This window comes from Vigna angularis, chromosome 3, assembly GCF_016808095.1.
Source record: "Vigna angularis cultivar LongXiaoDou No.4 chromosome 3, ASM1680809v1, whole genome shotgun sequence".
NCBI classification, from domain to species: domain Eukaryota; kingdom Viridiplantae; phylum Streptophyta; class Magnoliopsida; order Fabales; family Fabaceae; genus Vigna; species Vigna angularis.
Genome location: NC_068972.1, coordinates 39,179,765 through 39,197,784, shown reverse-complemented (window position 1 = coordinate 39,197,784; position 18,020 = coordinate 39,179,765). Strand labels below are relative to the sequence as shown.

Sequence of the window (18,020 nt, the reverse complement as noted above, 5' to 3'; positions counted from 1 at the left end):
TGGAATTCATATGCATTTCTTTCAACTATTTCATATATACATACATATATCAAAATATTACTTAAAACATACATCACAAATATACATATGTCATAATGTTGTTTGAATAATATTATTATTCCAAATTCACAATTTAGTTAAATTTATGTCATAAAAATGAATTTTTAACATCATCTCCAATATTTCAATTTCAAAATATCATGATTAACTCCTCAATGGTATCTCGCCTTATAAGAAAATTACCTTCCATCATCCAAAAGTTTTCAAAACAATCAAATAGAACCATCAAATCTTCAACCTAGATCAATATTTTATATTAGCGTGCCTTGATCTGTTCGATGGTACCTAATTGGTGAAAAAACAAATGACCGAAGATATATATAATAATCTTTAAAAACTGTAAAGTATTTTAGAGGTTCATAAAGATGAAATTCAAAACAAATGAAAAGTAAATTATATATTTTTAATTTATTTATAAAAAAATTTATAAGACATATTTTCTAATTACTTTAAAATATAACATAATCTAAATCAATAATAAAACCACTTGTGTATAGGGATGACAAAAAAATCTGCGACACGGAATATCGACAGGTAAAATCCGCAGATAAAATCCACAGCAGGTAGTTATTATCCACGAATATTTACTACCCGCGGGTAATGGGTAGCGGATATTTTAATACTCGCTTTTAAACGGATTGGGTACACGTAATATACTATTCGACCCGTGGGTACCCGTTACCTGTAAAAAATAAAAAAAATAATTTATATACTTTTTAATTAAATTTAATTAAAATAAAATTAATTTATATTTTATTAGGTTAAATTTAATTAAAAAGTTATGATCAAACTTAAATATTATTTCTAAGTATTTAATCATGCTTTCAATTGGAGTATTTAACATTACACAATCTGTTAAATCAACTACATGCGAAATTAATTTTTATTAGAATTATTTTTTCATATTAATAACTCTTTTCATTATTAGAATTGATTTTTTGTGAGAATACACTAAAAGTCAAGAATTTATGTTAGAAGTAATCATAATTAACTCTTTTAATATAATTTTATTTTTTCAAGTAATAACTAATTTGAACATGAAACGTTACATCAGAAAAATGAAAGAACGAAGCCATCTATACTATTTATATCATCCTCATCCAGTAGGGTGATTAGTTCGTTCGGGTTATCCAAAGCAGAATCAATGCCTTGTTATTAGGGTTCCTAATACTTTGCATTATAGAATTTCATCCCTATATCTAACTTCTTTTGTCTTTATTAGTTTGTTTTTTCGTTGGCATGAATTATTCTTGCCAAACAAATTGATCACAAATACATTACAACTAAAAATAGCAAAAGTATTCGTTAGATATCTACCAATAAAATCTGCACTATAGTTAATAATTATGAATACTTATTATTAGTTAGTAACAAAAATTTTAATATTTATTTATAAACAAGTAAGATATGAATATCATACTGTATCTATATATATATTATTTACAAAAAAAATAAAAATAAATTTTAATTTATATTTTATTGAGTTAAATTTAATTAAAATTAAAATTAATTTATATTTTATTAAATTAAATTAAATTAAAATTTAATTTATATTATATTATATTTTATATATTTTTTTGTAATTTTATTTAAATTTTATTTCTAAAATTTATAATATATATATATATATATTTAAATATTCATAAATATTCACAGATTACTAATATTTTTAAACGGATATATGATGAATATTTTTTTTTCAAGTTGGATAATAGATCAACACTATCCTACCCTATTTATTACCATTCCTAATTGCAATGGATAAATACTATTCATTATGTATAAAAATCTTCCAAGGGTGGACATGAAAACCGGACTTTAAGTTTTTGTATTGAGACCCATTTATTAAAAAAATGAATCTAATTTATATTATATAAATGAATATGTATTATATTTTATCAATAAATTTTATAATATTAAGTTAAATTTAAAATTTATGATATGATAATAAATTTTAATGAGATTTGTGAGATTTATAGTTTTGTTATTATTCACAAATATTTAGTTTCATTCTCACCGTTATCTGATCATTCACAAGTTTTATTTTCAGACAAAAAAAATATAAATAATTTCACTTTTGGTTGCTTTGGCTGCATTCTCATCTAATGTTATTTTACTTTAATTACTCATTTATAATGAAAGGTGAACTTTAAAGATTGATATCATAATATTACATTGTACTTTGGTTAGTTTGACGGATTGAGAAGGATGAAATGAAAAAGAATATAAAAGAAACTCTAAGAAAAGTAATCTTTTAACTGTTTGGTGTTAGCAAGATTCACTTGTGGAGGGAAAGAAAAGAAAAGTTTCCGTTTACAAATATTATTGTTATATGATTAGATATATTATATTTATCTTTTTAGTTAGTTTGTTATTATTTTTTATTTATATATTAGGTTTAATTTATATATTTTTTATTATAAATAAAGGACTATGTGTATATTCAATTAATATAAGGAAATTAATTTTATACATAATTTTTATTATATTGAATATGGTATCAAAGTCAGATTTTGTTCAGAAAAAAATTTATGTTGCTTCTGTCACTACACACTATTGCCGACGACAACGTTATCTATCGTTGTCGGCGATGTCATTGTCTACCATTGTCACTACCAGAGTTCTAGTTTTGACCGAGGATCACATGGTTAGATTGTCTCGGCCAGGCGACCACCATGCCATCTGTTGGAAGTCCCACATCAACTAGGCCAATTTAGAGTATATAAGTGGGTGCAAACCTGACCTTACAAGCTAGTTATATGGGGTTGAGTTAGGCTTAAAGTCCATTTCTTAACATGGTATCAGAGCTATGGTTAGAGTCTATCCTAGCGATATTTTTTGTTTGTTGGGCATGTTCTTCCACCCGCTATCGGGCCGTTATCAGACCACTCATTAATGTCTAGTCTCACGCTCGAGATGATGTCTGTACCTCGGCGTGAAGGGGGTGTGTTGGAAGTCCCACATCGACTAGAGATAAGGCCAATTTATAATATATAAGTGGGTGCAAACCTCACCTTACAAGTTGGTTTTGTGGGGTTGAGTTAGGCTTAAAGTCCACTTATTAACATGGTATCACAACTATGGTTAGAGCCTATTCTAAGGATACTTATTGTTTGTTGGACATGTTGTTCCACCCGCTATCAGGCCGTTATCGGACCACCCATTAATGTTTAGTCCCACATCGACTAGGCCAATTTAGAGTATATAAATGGGTGCAAACCTCACCTTACAAACTGATTTTGTGGGGTTGAGTTAGGCTTAAGTCCACTTCTTAACATCATCAACGATGCCTTCATCGGAGCCCCTACGTGTTCTCAGCACCTTTTGAAGTTGTGTATTTTCTCCTTTTTTGGTTGTGCATGGTGACATGTCTATAGTAGCAATTCAGAGCATCAAGGTCACTCATTTTCCTCTTTCAGGTTCATCGTTGCGTTGTTGCACATCTCGACTCCTCTCAGGCAACTATTCAGAGCATAAATGTTGCTCTTTTTCCTTTGGAGGTGCCTTGGTTGGAGAATCTTGAATTTTTATGGTTTCTCTCTTCTGTTCATCCATGACTTCTTCCACTGTCGTCTCTTCTGACCTCCCTTTTGTCACCATTGTGTTTGATCTGTCCATATATGTTTTTTCTTTCATGAAAAAGATTATTTTTGTTAGTTTATTTATAGACGTGGTGGTTCTCCAATAATGACTTCTTTATCCACTAGATGTCAACAATGCATTCCTCAGCGGTGATTTGCAAGAAGAGATTTATATGAAGCAACCTCCCAGATTTGTTGCTTAGAGGGAGTCTTTTGAGTTAGTATTTTGTCTTCTATGTCGTCTTGCAAATCATTAGCAATTTAGTGTCAATCTAGTGACGGTAAAAGACTTAATGATGTGCCTCATTCCGAGTCATACCAAATTGTTGAACAACATTACTAAATTTTCCTAACCAGGTCCTAGGAGATTGGTTTAGGCCATATAAGGATTTGTGAATCATTAGTAATTTGGTGTCACTCAAGTATAAAAGCAGATATTTTCACTAAGTCTTTATGAATTATATTAGTAACACAATTGGCTCATATGATTTGTATACACTAACTTGATGGAAGTGTTAAATATATTATCTTTATTTTATATTTATCTTTTATCTTTAGTTAGTTTGTTATTATTTTTTATTTATATTTTAAGCTTAATTAATATTTTTTTATTATAAATAAAGGATCTTATGTGTATATTTAATGCAAAGAAGATTAATTCCATATATAATTTTTATTATATTCAACCTATATGATATATTATTTTTTTTATTAAAGATGTTTAAGTTTTTATATATACACCACACTTTTTTTTCACTTTTTATATTACCAAACAAGTGGATCTTTCTCTTTTTGTTATTAAAAGACAACCTAAAACGTAATCTCATTTTATACTTTTTCTTTCCTAAACCAAACATGCTATTAAGCTAAACAATGATTTCAATTGATGTGAAAAATATTTACAACATCACTGCATACACTATTTTCTCTAAAACTATTGATTAAAATATTAACAATTAAGATTAATATAAAATTATGAAGTAATTAGAATCTCAATGATTATTTTTCAGTGAATGGCTATAACTCTTTATATTTTTCTTGATTATAAGAGTAAAGTTACACTATTGGAGCAGCCATTTAAAAATTAACAACTCAACATGTTATAAGTCATTTTATGAATCAAATTGACCTACAGTTAAAAGGTACCTGATGCATTTTGACCAAATTAAATCAATGGCAAGAAGGAAGTGATACAAGTGATGAATAATACAGTGAATATGTGTATATTGTTTTACCTTTCGGTAATGGAAAGACCATAAAAGTTACTGATCAATGTTGGAAATTCTGTAGTTGAAATTCTGTTCTGCTTTTAAGATGAATATAAGAAGTTAGCTACACTTTTCAGTAATTTCTGATACCCCACTTTGCAAGATGCAGTTTCATGCAATGGAACAAGGTTTTTGAGTGTAATATATATTGTCTTCTTTTGGAAAGGAAGATTTGGCTATCTGTATGTTCATATTTATTACTACTGTGGGTGGCTAAAGCTATTTCTTCCGAATCCATTATAAGAATAGTTGCAGATCTTTAACCTGTGAATTTATGCCAGTATCTTTATCTAACATTTTATTATCACACTATAGATGCCAATAACAATATTCTACAATTTCAAGATCTTAAACTATTTAGTAATAGTTTGGGGCGGTTTTAAACCTCTGTTTGTGACTTGTTCAAGTTTGGTTGCTTTTAGCTTTCATCTTTCTTCTGATTCTCTTGCCTTTTCTTTTATATTCACTTCAAGACAACATTAGACAAAACTATTTTATTTGCTTATCGAGCTGTGTTGTTTTCTGTGTTCTGTACTTCGGTTGTGTCAACAGAGAATAGACCAACAGGTGGAGTTAGGCTGTTTCAACTTAACAAGTAATTTGGATTTGAAGTCTTGGTTGTGTAACAGTTAAAAAAGTTTGTCATATATAACACTTTGTTTCAAACAAAATTGCTTTCTGTAGAGGATTTTGCAGTCTCAAAACAAAACAAAGAAATAACAAATAATGACCTTGTATGGTAGCATTTGGACAAATTAGATTCAAATCTTATTCCTGAAGCCTTCAGGAATATAAGACAGCACTTTATGCCATAAGGTTAGAATTTAGCCTAACCATTCTTACCTTTTCCAATCTTCTTGTTCATTTTCTGGTTCTTCTTTTCTTCTTCCCTTCACCATTCCCTTAATAAGGATCAACTTTCTCTCATAGATTCATGCATGCTACTTCAGAAATTTGATCTGTTACTGAGAAACTCTTCTTGCCATCTTTGTTCAAATCTTGTGGGAACGTTTGGAGTGTCTATAAATGAACGAGTACAGGATTGATTGTGTTGGACGGATTCAACAAAGCTATGGTCTAAATGGGGATTTGAGTTCAGAGTTTGGCAATTGTTCTAGTCAATGTTTTGATATAATACAGGCTTCACATATGGGAACTTGCAATCAGCCACTTGCTATGGCCAGTGGTGGATTTGAAGAGGAACCACACATAGGCCAAACCAAATCATCTAGCAGCATTATAAGCCGTTTTGAATCACCAGCTTCAGCCTTTTATGCAACAGAAATCTGCATGGGATTCCCACAATATGATAGACTAGTTGGTAACCCCTCTTTGATATCTCAATTCTCTAAGATCAGTGATGTGGAATTCCCTTTGTATCAATCTCCAAGGCAAAACCTTTTCTTGGCTTCATTGGCAAACCAACCTGCCCCTAACTTTGAGTTGTCAAATCCCTTGCAAGCAATGCTCTTATCCCATGTGAATAGTGATCAATGTGTTAGATCTCCTGAAAAGTCTAATAAAATCTCATCTGGGAATTTCCCTGGCAGCAGTTTTCTTCCAATTGAACAACCCAAGTTGTTCATTGGTGATGCTTCAAGCCCTTCGGTTCCTTGTATAGGAAATCAGGATCAAAGAGTAAGTTTGTTGCCATCTCCATCTTTAGTTTTCTCTGTTGTTCAATTGGCTTATGTTGTTATTGCTTCTTTTCTACCCTGAAGGATTGTTGTGGCTCATACAATTTACCTGCTGCACAGATTAGCTTCTCTTCTCAGCAAGAGATGCTGTCACCAACACTCTCAGCAGGTAGTTTGCTAACTTCTTCTGGAAACTCTTCTTCAAATGGACCAGTAGTCTCAAGTAAAACAAGAATAAGATGGACTCAGGAACTTCATGAGAAGTTTGTTGAGTGTGTGAATCGCCTTGGAGGTGCTGAGAGTAAGGGCTTGTATTGGTTCCCTTTTATTTTGAAAACTGTTTTCTAAAGTAGTTTCATACTTTTTGTTTGTTTTCATCTTGTTCAACTTCATCCATTTCATCATCTTCCAGCATTAAGAGTAACCTTGTTTAGTTGCATTTTGAGAACTAGACAGTTTCTGAAAATAGAAACCAGACATAAACTAATTAACTTGCTGAATTTTTCTCTGCATATTCAACATCTGATAGTCTTCTTGTCTACTTGATTGTAGAAGCAACGCCAAAAGCTATATTAAGGCTGATGGAATCAGATGGATTGACCATTTTCCATGTCAAAAGTCATCTGCAGAAATATAGAATTGCCAAATACATGCCACAATCAACTCAAGGTAATTTATTGGCACTGTTTCAGTGTAGTTTCTACATCATGCCAAATATATTTTGCTGCTCAAATGTTGAGATTGTTATGTCACTCATTTTTTATTGAATATGCTCAAGTTACAGGAGGTTGCAACTACTAAAAACCCTATGTTTTTTCATGTATGATAGAAACCTTGAATTATTAAATGTCAAATTGATTTTATTTCTCAGCTGGATGATAATGATACAAGAAATCGCCAAAACTATTGAATAAATGCTGTTGTGAACATGACCTCCACTGCTTTATTATTCTCCTGTTATTCATGATCTTCAATGCCCTTATGGTTATTATTGATTTTCAGACTACTTTATCATGTTTCAGGGAAATCTGAGAAAAGAACGAATGTAGAGAATGTGCATCTTGATGCCAAAACGTAACTCTACTTCTTTTGCCAAAGCCCCTGTTACCATTCCACAGTTCAAATAGTTCCATTCATGGTTATTTTAATATTTTCATTAGATGCTGTGACTCTAATCAACTGAGTTTCTTGTTCTTCATCGCCAGTGGCTTGCAAATTAGAGAGGCACTTCAGCTGCAGCTAGATGTTCAGAGGCGCCTTCATGAACAACTAGAGGTATATCATTTACTTTTTGACTACTGTATCTCCATGCTCTCCTAACCTTACAGGTTCATACTTGCTACTTCATGCTTATGTCTTCAATGACCTCATGTTAATATTAATTATACAATAATAGTTGTATCTAATTACATTAATTATTTTTAGAAATTCTATATTGACAAGAGATAAGTTTATAATATAAAAGAAGTAGGTGCACCTTACATACGGGTTAGAATTGAGTTAAACTTAAAGTTCACTTCTTAATATAATTTCATAATCATAAGTCCGAGTTTATCCTAACAAAATTTTGATATTTGTTATATTTATTGTTTCACAAGTTAAACTTAAAGTCTTCTTCTTAACGCATTTATTCTTAATTTGTATGTGAAATGAAGTTGATCATATTTGCATACTTGCTTAACCAAGTGTGATGGGTGGAAAAGCCCAAAGATGTGAAAATCAGAACTCCTTGGCAATGTTCTGAGTTAAAAAAAAAATTCAATTTATTTCACTGTTTCCAGATTCAGAGAAAACTACAGTTGAGGATTGAGGAACAAGGTAAGCAGCTGAAAATGATGTTTGACCAAACAGCAGAAGACAAGTGACAGCAACTTGAGTACTCTGAATTTGGGCAATACAACTAATAATGACAGACCTATTAGTTCTAAAGATGTTCAGGTTTCAGTTTCCGAAGGGTCTAAAAGATTACTTATTCCTTCCAACATAACTTAGATCTGCAATCTCATATGTTCATAGCTCTATTCATAAGCAATTAATTTTAGGAACACAGTGTTCCAACAAATCATACTTGTAAGAGAGTCAAACCACACCATACAATTTCATTTTGGTAAGAAAAGCACTTTTGTTATCCTTCAAGTGCAAACTTAATAAATTTGTCCATATAAGATGAGTGTGCTACTTGTATATTACTTCAAAAAACATCATAATTTGCTCATTGCAATTTTCATAAATATAGCCTTTTTGTTTCAGTTCAGCAGAGTCTTCTTGTATTTCCTTTACCTTCAGGATTTGCAGTCAACAGAAAAAAAAAATGCAAATTTACTTTTTACATAATTCATGGTATAACAATCCCTTATGTAACATATCTATATTTTGTTCTCCTCTTTCTCACTTGGTAAATCCAATAATTGCTTAAAAGTTGAGATAAAAACAAATTAAATACACCTTTTTCAATTTTATAAGATATATTTAAAAATAAAACTGTAAAAGAATTTAAAACTTCATAACGAATAATATCTTGAATGAAGTTTCAAACTTTTAGAATTTTCTTATAATATAGTATTGGTAAACAAGTTAAGTTATATTTTTATGATTCAAAATTAAAAACGTATTAAGAAAATTATTAGAGTAAAAGTAAAAATTCTAACAGAAAAGTTGCTTGAAAAAAAAATGATTCAATTACAAAGAATCGACTGTTAAATAGTAAAGTTATGTGGAAAAAGACTACAGACTTTTACATTACAAAATAATAGTTTTTGTTTTAGAGAAAAATTATCAAAATATTTAGCTTTTTCTGTAAGCAACTTTTTTTTTAATAAAATAGTTAGAAATTACAAATATGAGCTGTGTCAAACATGTTTTGAAAATAATTTTAGATTATTTTGCACGTCTGTGTCAACATTCTGATAGTATTTTTCAATTTAACTATTTGATGGAAAAAGTATGAGTCCTCGTGTTTCATCCTGTGCCATTTTGTGAAGAACTTTGGGAGAAAACTTTTTGTTTCTGTGAACAAAAATTATGGAATTATAAAAGAGAGCATCATATTTGAAAAAGAGCAGAATATTTGTGCCTTATTTTATCCAATCAAGCTATGGGACCCTCTTTCCTTTTTATCTATTTTTTTGTTAATTAATTATCAAAATGTATGATAAAAACACGTCTCTTACTCTAGCCACTGTTCAAGCATATTCATGCAAAGTCAAACAAGAGTGGCATAAATGGATAGCCATCAAAAGAAAAATATAATAAAAAAACTAAATTTTGTCTCGTTATCGTGTATGTGAACTAGTTCTACCATATTTGCACTTGATTCTATGATAAATAATTTGTTATGGAATCATCTAAATAGTGATAATTCGGTAAGGATGAGTGAGATCAAAGATAAAAGATTGACAAGAATGAGGGAAGTGAGTAAGAGTTTAGAAGTTTCTTATTTTTATCCTTAATCTTAAAACTTAGAATTCATAAAATTTAGAATCCATATTTTTAACAAACCCATAATTAATATATATATATATATATATATATATATATATATATATATATATATATATATATATATATATATTAGGAATGAGTTTTAGAAACAAGAGATATGTAAAAGTTATATATAATATGGAAAAACTTGTTATTTCAATTTTATACATGTATTTTTTTATTATTGAAAAAAATGTAACAAAATATTAAATATTTACAATATTTCAATATTTGAACATTTATAATATATACTTATTAATTTTTTATTGATGATCATTGTAATAAAATTAAATATTTAAGTTTTTTTATAAAATTTTGGATAGCATATATTCTTATTTGTAACAAAGATGTTTCCACAATATTTTATCTTTTTTTATCTTATTGTCTGAAATGTTCAATTCTTACTTCTAGATCTAACTTGAGGTGAAATATCTGCAAATATTCTAATATTCAAGTATATCAGATATTAAATGTATATCAGATATTAAATGTATGTATTATCGAGAAGTAACAACTTTTCTGGTAATTGACTCTATTTATATACATTTTTCATAGGTCGTTACGTGAATGGTCTCCACTCAAACATGTTGTCTTTATTTTAGAAAGGATAATGATATTTTGACAACATTTTTTAACATTTTAATATCATCTACGTGTCATTCTGGTGATCCATGTTAGTATTTATGATTATTATTATTAATTGTAAAGTAATTTTGGACCAATCACATAATGACACGTAAATGATATTAAAATATTGTCAAAGTATCATTATCCTTTTAGAATTGTATAATACATGGACATCACCTAAAATTTTGTATCATATTATTAGCCATAAATCCAAGTATCGTAATGATGTTGGTTATATAGCATGATATGATCCCAACTATATGCTATAATAATCCCAATTATATACTCTAGATTAACCTTTAGACTGTCATTGCACTTCATATTGCATGAAGAGTCTTATGCCGAGATAATGCCTACACAATATCATGGAGATAATACACTTTGTAAAAGAAAATTTTCTTTCTTTATCTAACGTTCGACTATGACATGTCCTACCACAAAACAAAATATATATTGATTATTAAAGCATATATTTATTATATTCAATGTTTAATATTCTTCCTACTCCATTATTTTGTGGTTTTAGAACTCAACAAATTGAAATTCAAACAAAAATCAAATGCAAGAATTAAAAAAAATTAAGAAAGTGAAAGGTGAATTCACAAAATTAATTCAAGACCCGTATACTTTCTTTTATCAAAGTTCTCTAAAGCTCTAATGATTCACATTTAAACTATAATAATTAATTAGTTTAATTAATTAATTCATTAGAGAAAATGTCATTGAATAAAAAATGTGAATTAGTTCAATCTAATTTGTATCTAATTATCAACTCAAAATTACTGATTCATAATTTGATTTCTAAAATCAAATTATAATTTGTAATTTGATTTCTGAAATTAAATTATAATTTAATATCATAATGTAAATTTGGAAGACCGAAAAATTCATGAAAAATTAAGACTCTAAATAACTCTTATTATTCTCATTCAACCCTAAACATTAACTCTTAACCTTAATCAAACACAACTTAAGACAGACAGAAAGAACTCATGAGAAGTTAAGGAAACAAATGAAAGAATTAAGTGTACCCTATCATGGTAAAGACTTTCGCAACCAACCGTTAAATTGAATTTCACAAGGTAAATGATATATGCTTTAATACATTGCTCTAATATGATTGAGAACTGTTTCCCAATCTATTATTACTTTTATTCATATTGTTTTAGTTGTGTTGTAATTTTAATGTGTTTTTAGTGTTTAACCAATGTATCATAATTTTACACTATTTTTATGTGAAAATCTTATCAATAGACACTTATTAAATATTTTTTTCTTACTCGACCTAATAGACATATTAAAATAGCACAATCCAATAAGGTCTTTTAAGTTTTTTCATTATGAAATAGTCTAATCTACGTCTATTTAGATCATATTTACATATTATAACAAAATCTCGGTAGTTTAGTATATTATTATTATTTATCATTATGTTATATTGTTATTATACTCTTCATGTAAGTATTATTCCAATAGGAACATAAGTCTATGACCCATGTTGATCCTATAATGCAACTAGTATTTTCCAGGGAATACTAACTTCATAATACTCACTCTCACTTATAAATCCTAACTCTCTTACTGACGAGCGTCAAAAAGTCTTTGTAAGTGAATCTTCCCCTCCTCTCAAGTGCAAGGAAGTCCTTTCCATGTCATAGGAGTAATCAAATCACCATTATGATCTTGCCCCCTGTTCATAAGTTTACACTCAATATACGAATAAAAACAACTTCTATTTGGCTTTGTTCACTTGAATGGATTTGGGGGAGAGTGATTGAGGGGATTTGAAGGTAAATTTTTTGGTTCTTTATTTGAGTGAATTTGGAGGTAACTGAGAGTGGATTTGAAAGTAAATTTTTTTAATGCCACGTTAATCAAATCCTACAGTAATTCTCACAAACTTTACTTCCAAATTCGCTCTCACTTACCTCCAAATCCACTCAAATAAACAACAACAAAATTTACTTTCAAATCCTCTCAAATCTCCTCAACCACTCTCCCCCAAATCCATTCAAGTGAACAAGGTCTTAGTGCTATTTTAACCTTATCCTAATTATGTTATTAAATCTTGGATATTTGGATAGTTAAGTTTTAGAAAATTTATTATTTAATCTTTCCTTGAATGTGTGTGTGTCATGCTAGCATGTGTGCGTGAACGAGGGTGTCAGCATGCGTGCGTAAACGGGCATGTCAACATGTGTGGGTGAGCGGGCGTGTGTTCTTTCATGTGTAAGTTTGTGCGTTTGTGTGTGCATGGGTATGTGGATGAGTGGGCATCCTAACATGCGTGTGTGTATATGCATGCTTGCGTGTGTGTGCATGTGAGCAGACATGTCAAAATGCGTTCATGGGTGAGCAGACATACAAATGTATGTTTGATGTAAGCGTGTGTATGTGGATGCATGTGTGTGCGTACGTATATGTGTGTGCGTATGTGCACATGTATATATGTTTATGCTTGCATGCATAGATAAGAGAACATGTACATTGACATATTTGTGTGTACATTTGTGTTAAGGTTTAATTTAAATTTTGAAATAGTTAATTTTTATTCAAAGAGGAATGTTTAGGCTGTGTTAGGATGATATATATTACTGAATGCGCACAAATATATTGAGGGATTACCATTGGTGGTTTAGTTTGTTGCTTATTGAGATTTTTTATTTTAATTAGTGGTGTTATAGGAATTAATTTTAATTCATCTCTTGAATTTTTTTTTGTTTTCTTTTATTAACTCTTTTGCTTTTTGATTTGATTTTCAATTTACTACAGTGATTCTAAATATTGTTTCCATTATTAAAGTAACTACATGTAACTAAAGAACCCGTTATTGTGCTTAATATATATATATATATATATATATATATATATATATATATATATATATATATATATATATATATATATATATATATATATATATATATATATATATATATATATATATATATATATATATATATATATATATATATATATATATATATATAATGCAGTGTGGATTAAAGAGACGTTAAAAAAACATACATAAAAGTATAGGCACTTAACTTCAATTAAACTAATGCTATATCCAATAAACAATTACATTATATTTTATCATCATCCTAAGAGACTCTAAGGGTGGGTTTAAGTAAATTGCAATTAGTATTATTTAAATTTTTGGGACAGTGTCTTAGTGAAAGTTACTATCAGCATTCATTTCATTTGAGAAAGCCATTGTTACACTGTTAGCATATGTGCTTCTACAGTTTTTAATTCTAAATGCAAAAAAGTCAACACTATTATCGATTTGTATGCTTTTGTACTAGCTTTTAATTATCTTTTTTTTATAGTAAGTACACATTCACTTAACAGTTTAAAATATTAATATTTTAATCTTATTTTCTACTTTTTTTTCAGTTGTGAAAGTATAATTTTCTTATTATTGCGCTAAATAAGTTTTTTTTTTTAAGTTGTACTCCAACAGCAGAGATGCTGTACTGCAAATGAAAGCAGTACTAACACTCCGGTTTGTTTTTTCTTTCTCTACTTCATCTCTTTTCCTGGTGAAACTTCTCCTATACTTTTTCAAGTAAGAAAAATAAAAGAAAACATAATATACGTTTTCTTTCATAAATCAAAATTATAATATACAAAAATTAAAAATAAAATGTTAAAAAACTATATTCAAAGATACAAATTAACTGTTTTTACAAGACTCAACTCCACTCGTTGAACACAGATACTTGTTGACTCTACTTGAATTTCTGTTTCTTCATAACCAGGTCAATCAATTCAACAACAAAAAAACCATTAAATAAAAACTATTTTTTGAAAAAAAAAACTGTTAATAAAATTATTCATATATAGTTTACTAATTTATAATCTAAAAATTATTGACTAATTTATATACTATAGTGATAAATTAACTGTAGTGAATTATAAACTAAAAGTTATTTTTAAATAGTTTTCAAATTATAATTTCTATTTTATAAATTAGTTATTATAATAATTAATTATTGTTGATCTCTAAAATTGATTTTTGTTTAATGATATTTTTTGTAGTGATTTAAATATGTATTTTAACTAGGTTTTGGTTAAAGAATGTTATTTCGACGAGTCAATAATGTGCAATAAATATGATTATTAGATCAGATTTCATACTTCTTTTAATGAACTTTTCGGTTTGGAGTTTTTTAAATAGTCATTAATTAGTTTTTTCAGGAGGATAACATTGTCTGCGTGGACGTTATATCGTCTTGTACAGCTCTTTGGAACCGAGTTCATTTCGTCCTTGGTCTCGTGCATACTAACTTTAATTTTTTTATTATTTTATTAAACTTATAAAGTAGGTGGTTAAACTTGGAATCTGTTATACTTGCACACCATTTATGTTCAGAAATAAATTGAAAATTAAGCCAATGATAGGTAACAGTGACAACTTTTAAGCGCACACACACACACACACACATATATATATATATATATATATATATATATATATATATATATATATATATATATATATATATATATATATATATATATATATATATATATATATATATAAACATCAAAGAATTAGAAGTTTTCATCACTAAGACTACAACTATGTATCATTCTCCGCAGGAGTTGAACGGAGTTCATAACAGTGTGGCCAACGTTGGAGGCGCAGAAAACAACAGCTTCAACTTCCAACATCATGAGCAACATCTGTTTGATGTCCCCGTTTCATGTTTGAACTTCGATTCGCAAAATTTTCTGTGCCAGTCTTCTGGAGACCACTCGCCTCCACTGTTCGGAAGTGTTGTTGATTCCTTCTTATTCAGCGATGAAGACACGTTCTGTGAAACGTATAATGTTTACGAGCATTTCAGAAACGAGAAAAATAACATCTTGGAGGGTGGTGCTTCTGCCCCAGTTAATGGGGTTCGTGCTTCGTGTTTATGATTGGTGTTTTGTTTTTGAGTGAGGTCTATGAATTTGATATTGGATTTTTGCTCTCTCAGGTTGAGGTTGTTTCTGCCACTTCTGGAAACTCAGCTTCTAGCATGGTTCCAACGAGGAAAAAAGGAATAAAATGGACCAAAGATTTGCATCAACAGTTCGTAGCAGCTGTTAACAATCTTGGTGGTGCTCAAAGTAAGTTAATTAAGTTCAAATTAGAGGACAAAATAGAATTATAGTCACTTGTGTTTTAAATTTCAGTTTGGTGGGATAAGTTTGAAGATATTTCAGTTTGATTTCTTCAAGTTTCTCAATTAGAACAAATTAATCCTTTTATTAGTGAAACATGACAAATATGAAAAATTATATCACATTAGAGAACAATGTCAAAGATATAAGGAGTTGCATTTAACTTTGTATAAAGTTTAAACTATGGAGAAGAGAAGCTACAAATAGTCATGAAAATTTTCGTTGTCTTTTTTTTTTTTCTAACTTGCAGAAGCAACGCCCAAGGCAGTGCTAAAGATGATGAATTCAAAGTCCCTGACAATTTTTCATGTTAAAAGCCACTTGCAGGTTGCAATCTTTTCTTAACGAATTAGCTTTCTGTTCTTGAATTCTATGTTACTTACTAGTGTAACATAATTGGCATTACTTGGGTGCAGAAATATCGATCCACTATGTACGTGAAGAACACTTCCAGAGGTATAAATTCTTGTTCAATATGTTCATGTATAGCAGAAATGGATGCCTTGTTATGTCATGTAATTAACAGTTATGTTTTTTAGTCATTATCTTGCTTATTATTGTCAAATATTACTTAAATAATAAAAAGAGTTTGAATTAATTGCATATATACTCTTCTATGGATTAAATCACCTCCCACTGTTGTCTTTCCAATGCAGAAGGGCACGAAGAAAGTCATGGCAGAGACATGGTGACTGAACTTCAGCAGAAAATGTAACGTAGTACCATGCAACAGTTATTAGGTTTATTCAATTATTAGGTTGTTTAGATTAACTAAAGTATAAAAACTCTCATATTCTAAAAATTCTTCTAATTTTTCATGTGCAGAAGTTAATTTTATTTTTGTTATTTCTCATTTTTCTAGCAGCTAAGAAGCTGGTCCAAATGTCTGATCTTTTTTCTCAAAATTACTTCCATATCACTTTATACAAATGTTTCTAAAACGTAATTGAATGTTTCTGGCAGATGTATGCAAATTGAGGAGTCAAGAAAACTGCAACTTGAGATTGGGAGGGGTATTCAAGAACAATTAGAGGTGCGTGAAAATTTTCATTTTCAGATTTTCAAAATTTGTGAATGTTAATTCTAAAAAGATAATCCCAAATCTACTCTTATCTTTTTACTTTTCTGGTTTTCAGCTGCAACGAAATCTGCAAATGCTAGTCCAAGAACAAAAGAAACAGGTCAACGATGCAAACAAAGCAAATTGAAGATCATCGTTAAAGTTAATATCAGCATTTAAGGTTCTGAAATTTTGTATCTTTCACGACATCACATGTTAAATTTAAATCACTTTTCTTTTCGGAAAAACTCTCCGATTTTTTGTCATGCCATCAACCTTAAAGTGTAATGTGTCAACATATTGAAGCAAAGGTGTTCTCGTGTGGGCTTCATTTTTATGATATTGTTAGCGTCATTCTCTGTGATATTCTTCGGTTTCTTTCACTTGTTATGCTATCATTGGTCCACATTCATTTAGAACTACGACATGATAAAGACCAAGAAATGAGAATCATTCTTGCAGGTGTCGACATTTTCTGTCATTGTCGTGTTGCATCTTTAGAATCATGTCGCCATCCTATAGTTATTATGTTTTCTATTTTACCTATAAAAAACATGTTTTGTTATATTCTTCTAAACTATTTCTTCAATAATTTTTACTTAGAGTAAAGAATTTAATATTTTCTATTTAACTATCTCGTAAATTTGATATTTTCAACTATGTATATATTTAAAAAAATTGTTTTATTAAATATTCAAAATTGTTGACAATTAGTCTATCTAGAATACTCTGATATTATGATATGTATCAAACTTTGAAAAGTACTAGGTCTTTAGACTACATGCAAATGTAACTATTATTAAACCAATTATTAAGAAAGTTTATTGTATGTCTTAATCATTATTATAAGCATTTTTAACCTTTATAATCTTTTAAGATAATTAACATATTAACTTATCATTAAATTCAACTATCCATATTTAAGTTCGTTCAACAAAATTTCTTCCTAAACTTAATTTTTTTTTGTCTTTCATTCCAATCATTCTTGCTATTCTCGAATAAAGTGGTTAACAATGGTTTCATGAACATATCTATAGCTTGTGCTCGACTTCTAACGTTTTCTAATTTCACATTTCCTTCTCTCCTTATTCTTAGATGAAATGAAACCGAAATCAATATGTTTGCTTCTCTC

The 18,020-nt window shown here is 29.0% G+C and overlaps 1 protein-coding gene and 1 pseudogene across 1 annotated transcript; both read left to right on the top strand.

Annotated features, from left to right (window-relative positions):
• Positions 1 to 5,405: 5,405 nt before the first annotated feature.
• On the top strand, positions 5,406 to 8,800 carry LOC108325416 (uncharacterized; annotated as a pseudogene).
• Positions 8,801 to 15,243: 6,443 nt separating this feature from the next.
• Positions 15,244 to 17,225, top strand: LOC108324413 (myb family transcription factor PHL5). Its single transcript, XM_017557362.2, has 7 exons — positions 15,244 to 15,561; positions 15,642 to 15,774; positions 16,079 to 16,155; positions 16,245 to 16,284; positions 16,485 to 16,539; positions 16,792 to 16,861; positions 16,965 to 17,225. Exons 1-7 carry the CDS (start codon positions 15,244 to 15,246, stop codon positions 17,034 to 17,036), a joined length of 765 nt encoding a protein of 254 aa, XP_017412851.1. The 3' UTR covers positions 17,037 to 17,225.
• Positions 17,226 to 18,020: the final 795 nt, after the last annotated feature.

Bases quoted from the DNA above. Each gene is read 5' to 3' on its own strand.
- LOC108324413 (XM_017557362.2), top strand. From the start codon at position 15,244: ATGTATCATTCTCCGCAGGAGTTGAACGGAGTTCATAACAGTGTGGCC. The intron at 16,285-16,484 runs GTATAAATTCTT...TTTCCAATGCAG, and splicing joins CGTGAAGAACACTTCCAGAG to AAGGGCACGAAGAAAGTCAT. The intron at 16,862-16,964 runs GTGCGTGAAAAT...TCTGGTTTTCAG, and splicing joins GTATTCAAGAACAATTAGAG to CTGCAACGAAATCTGCAAAT.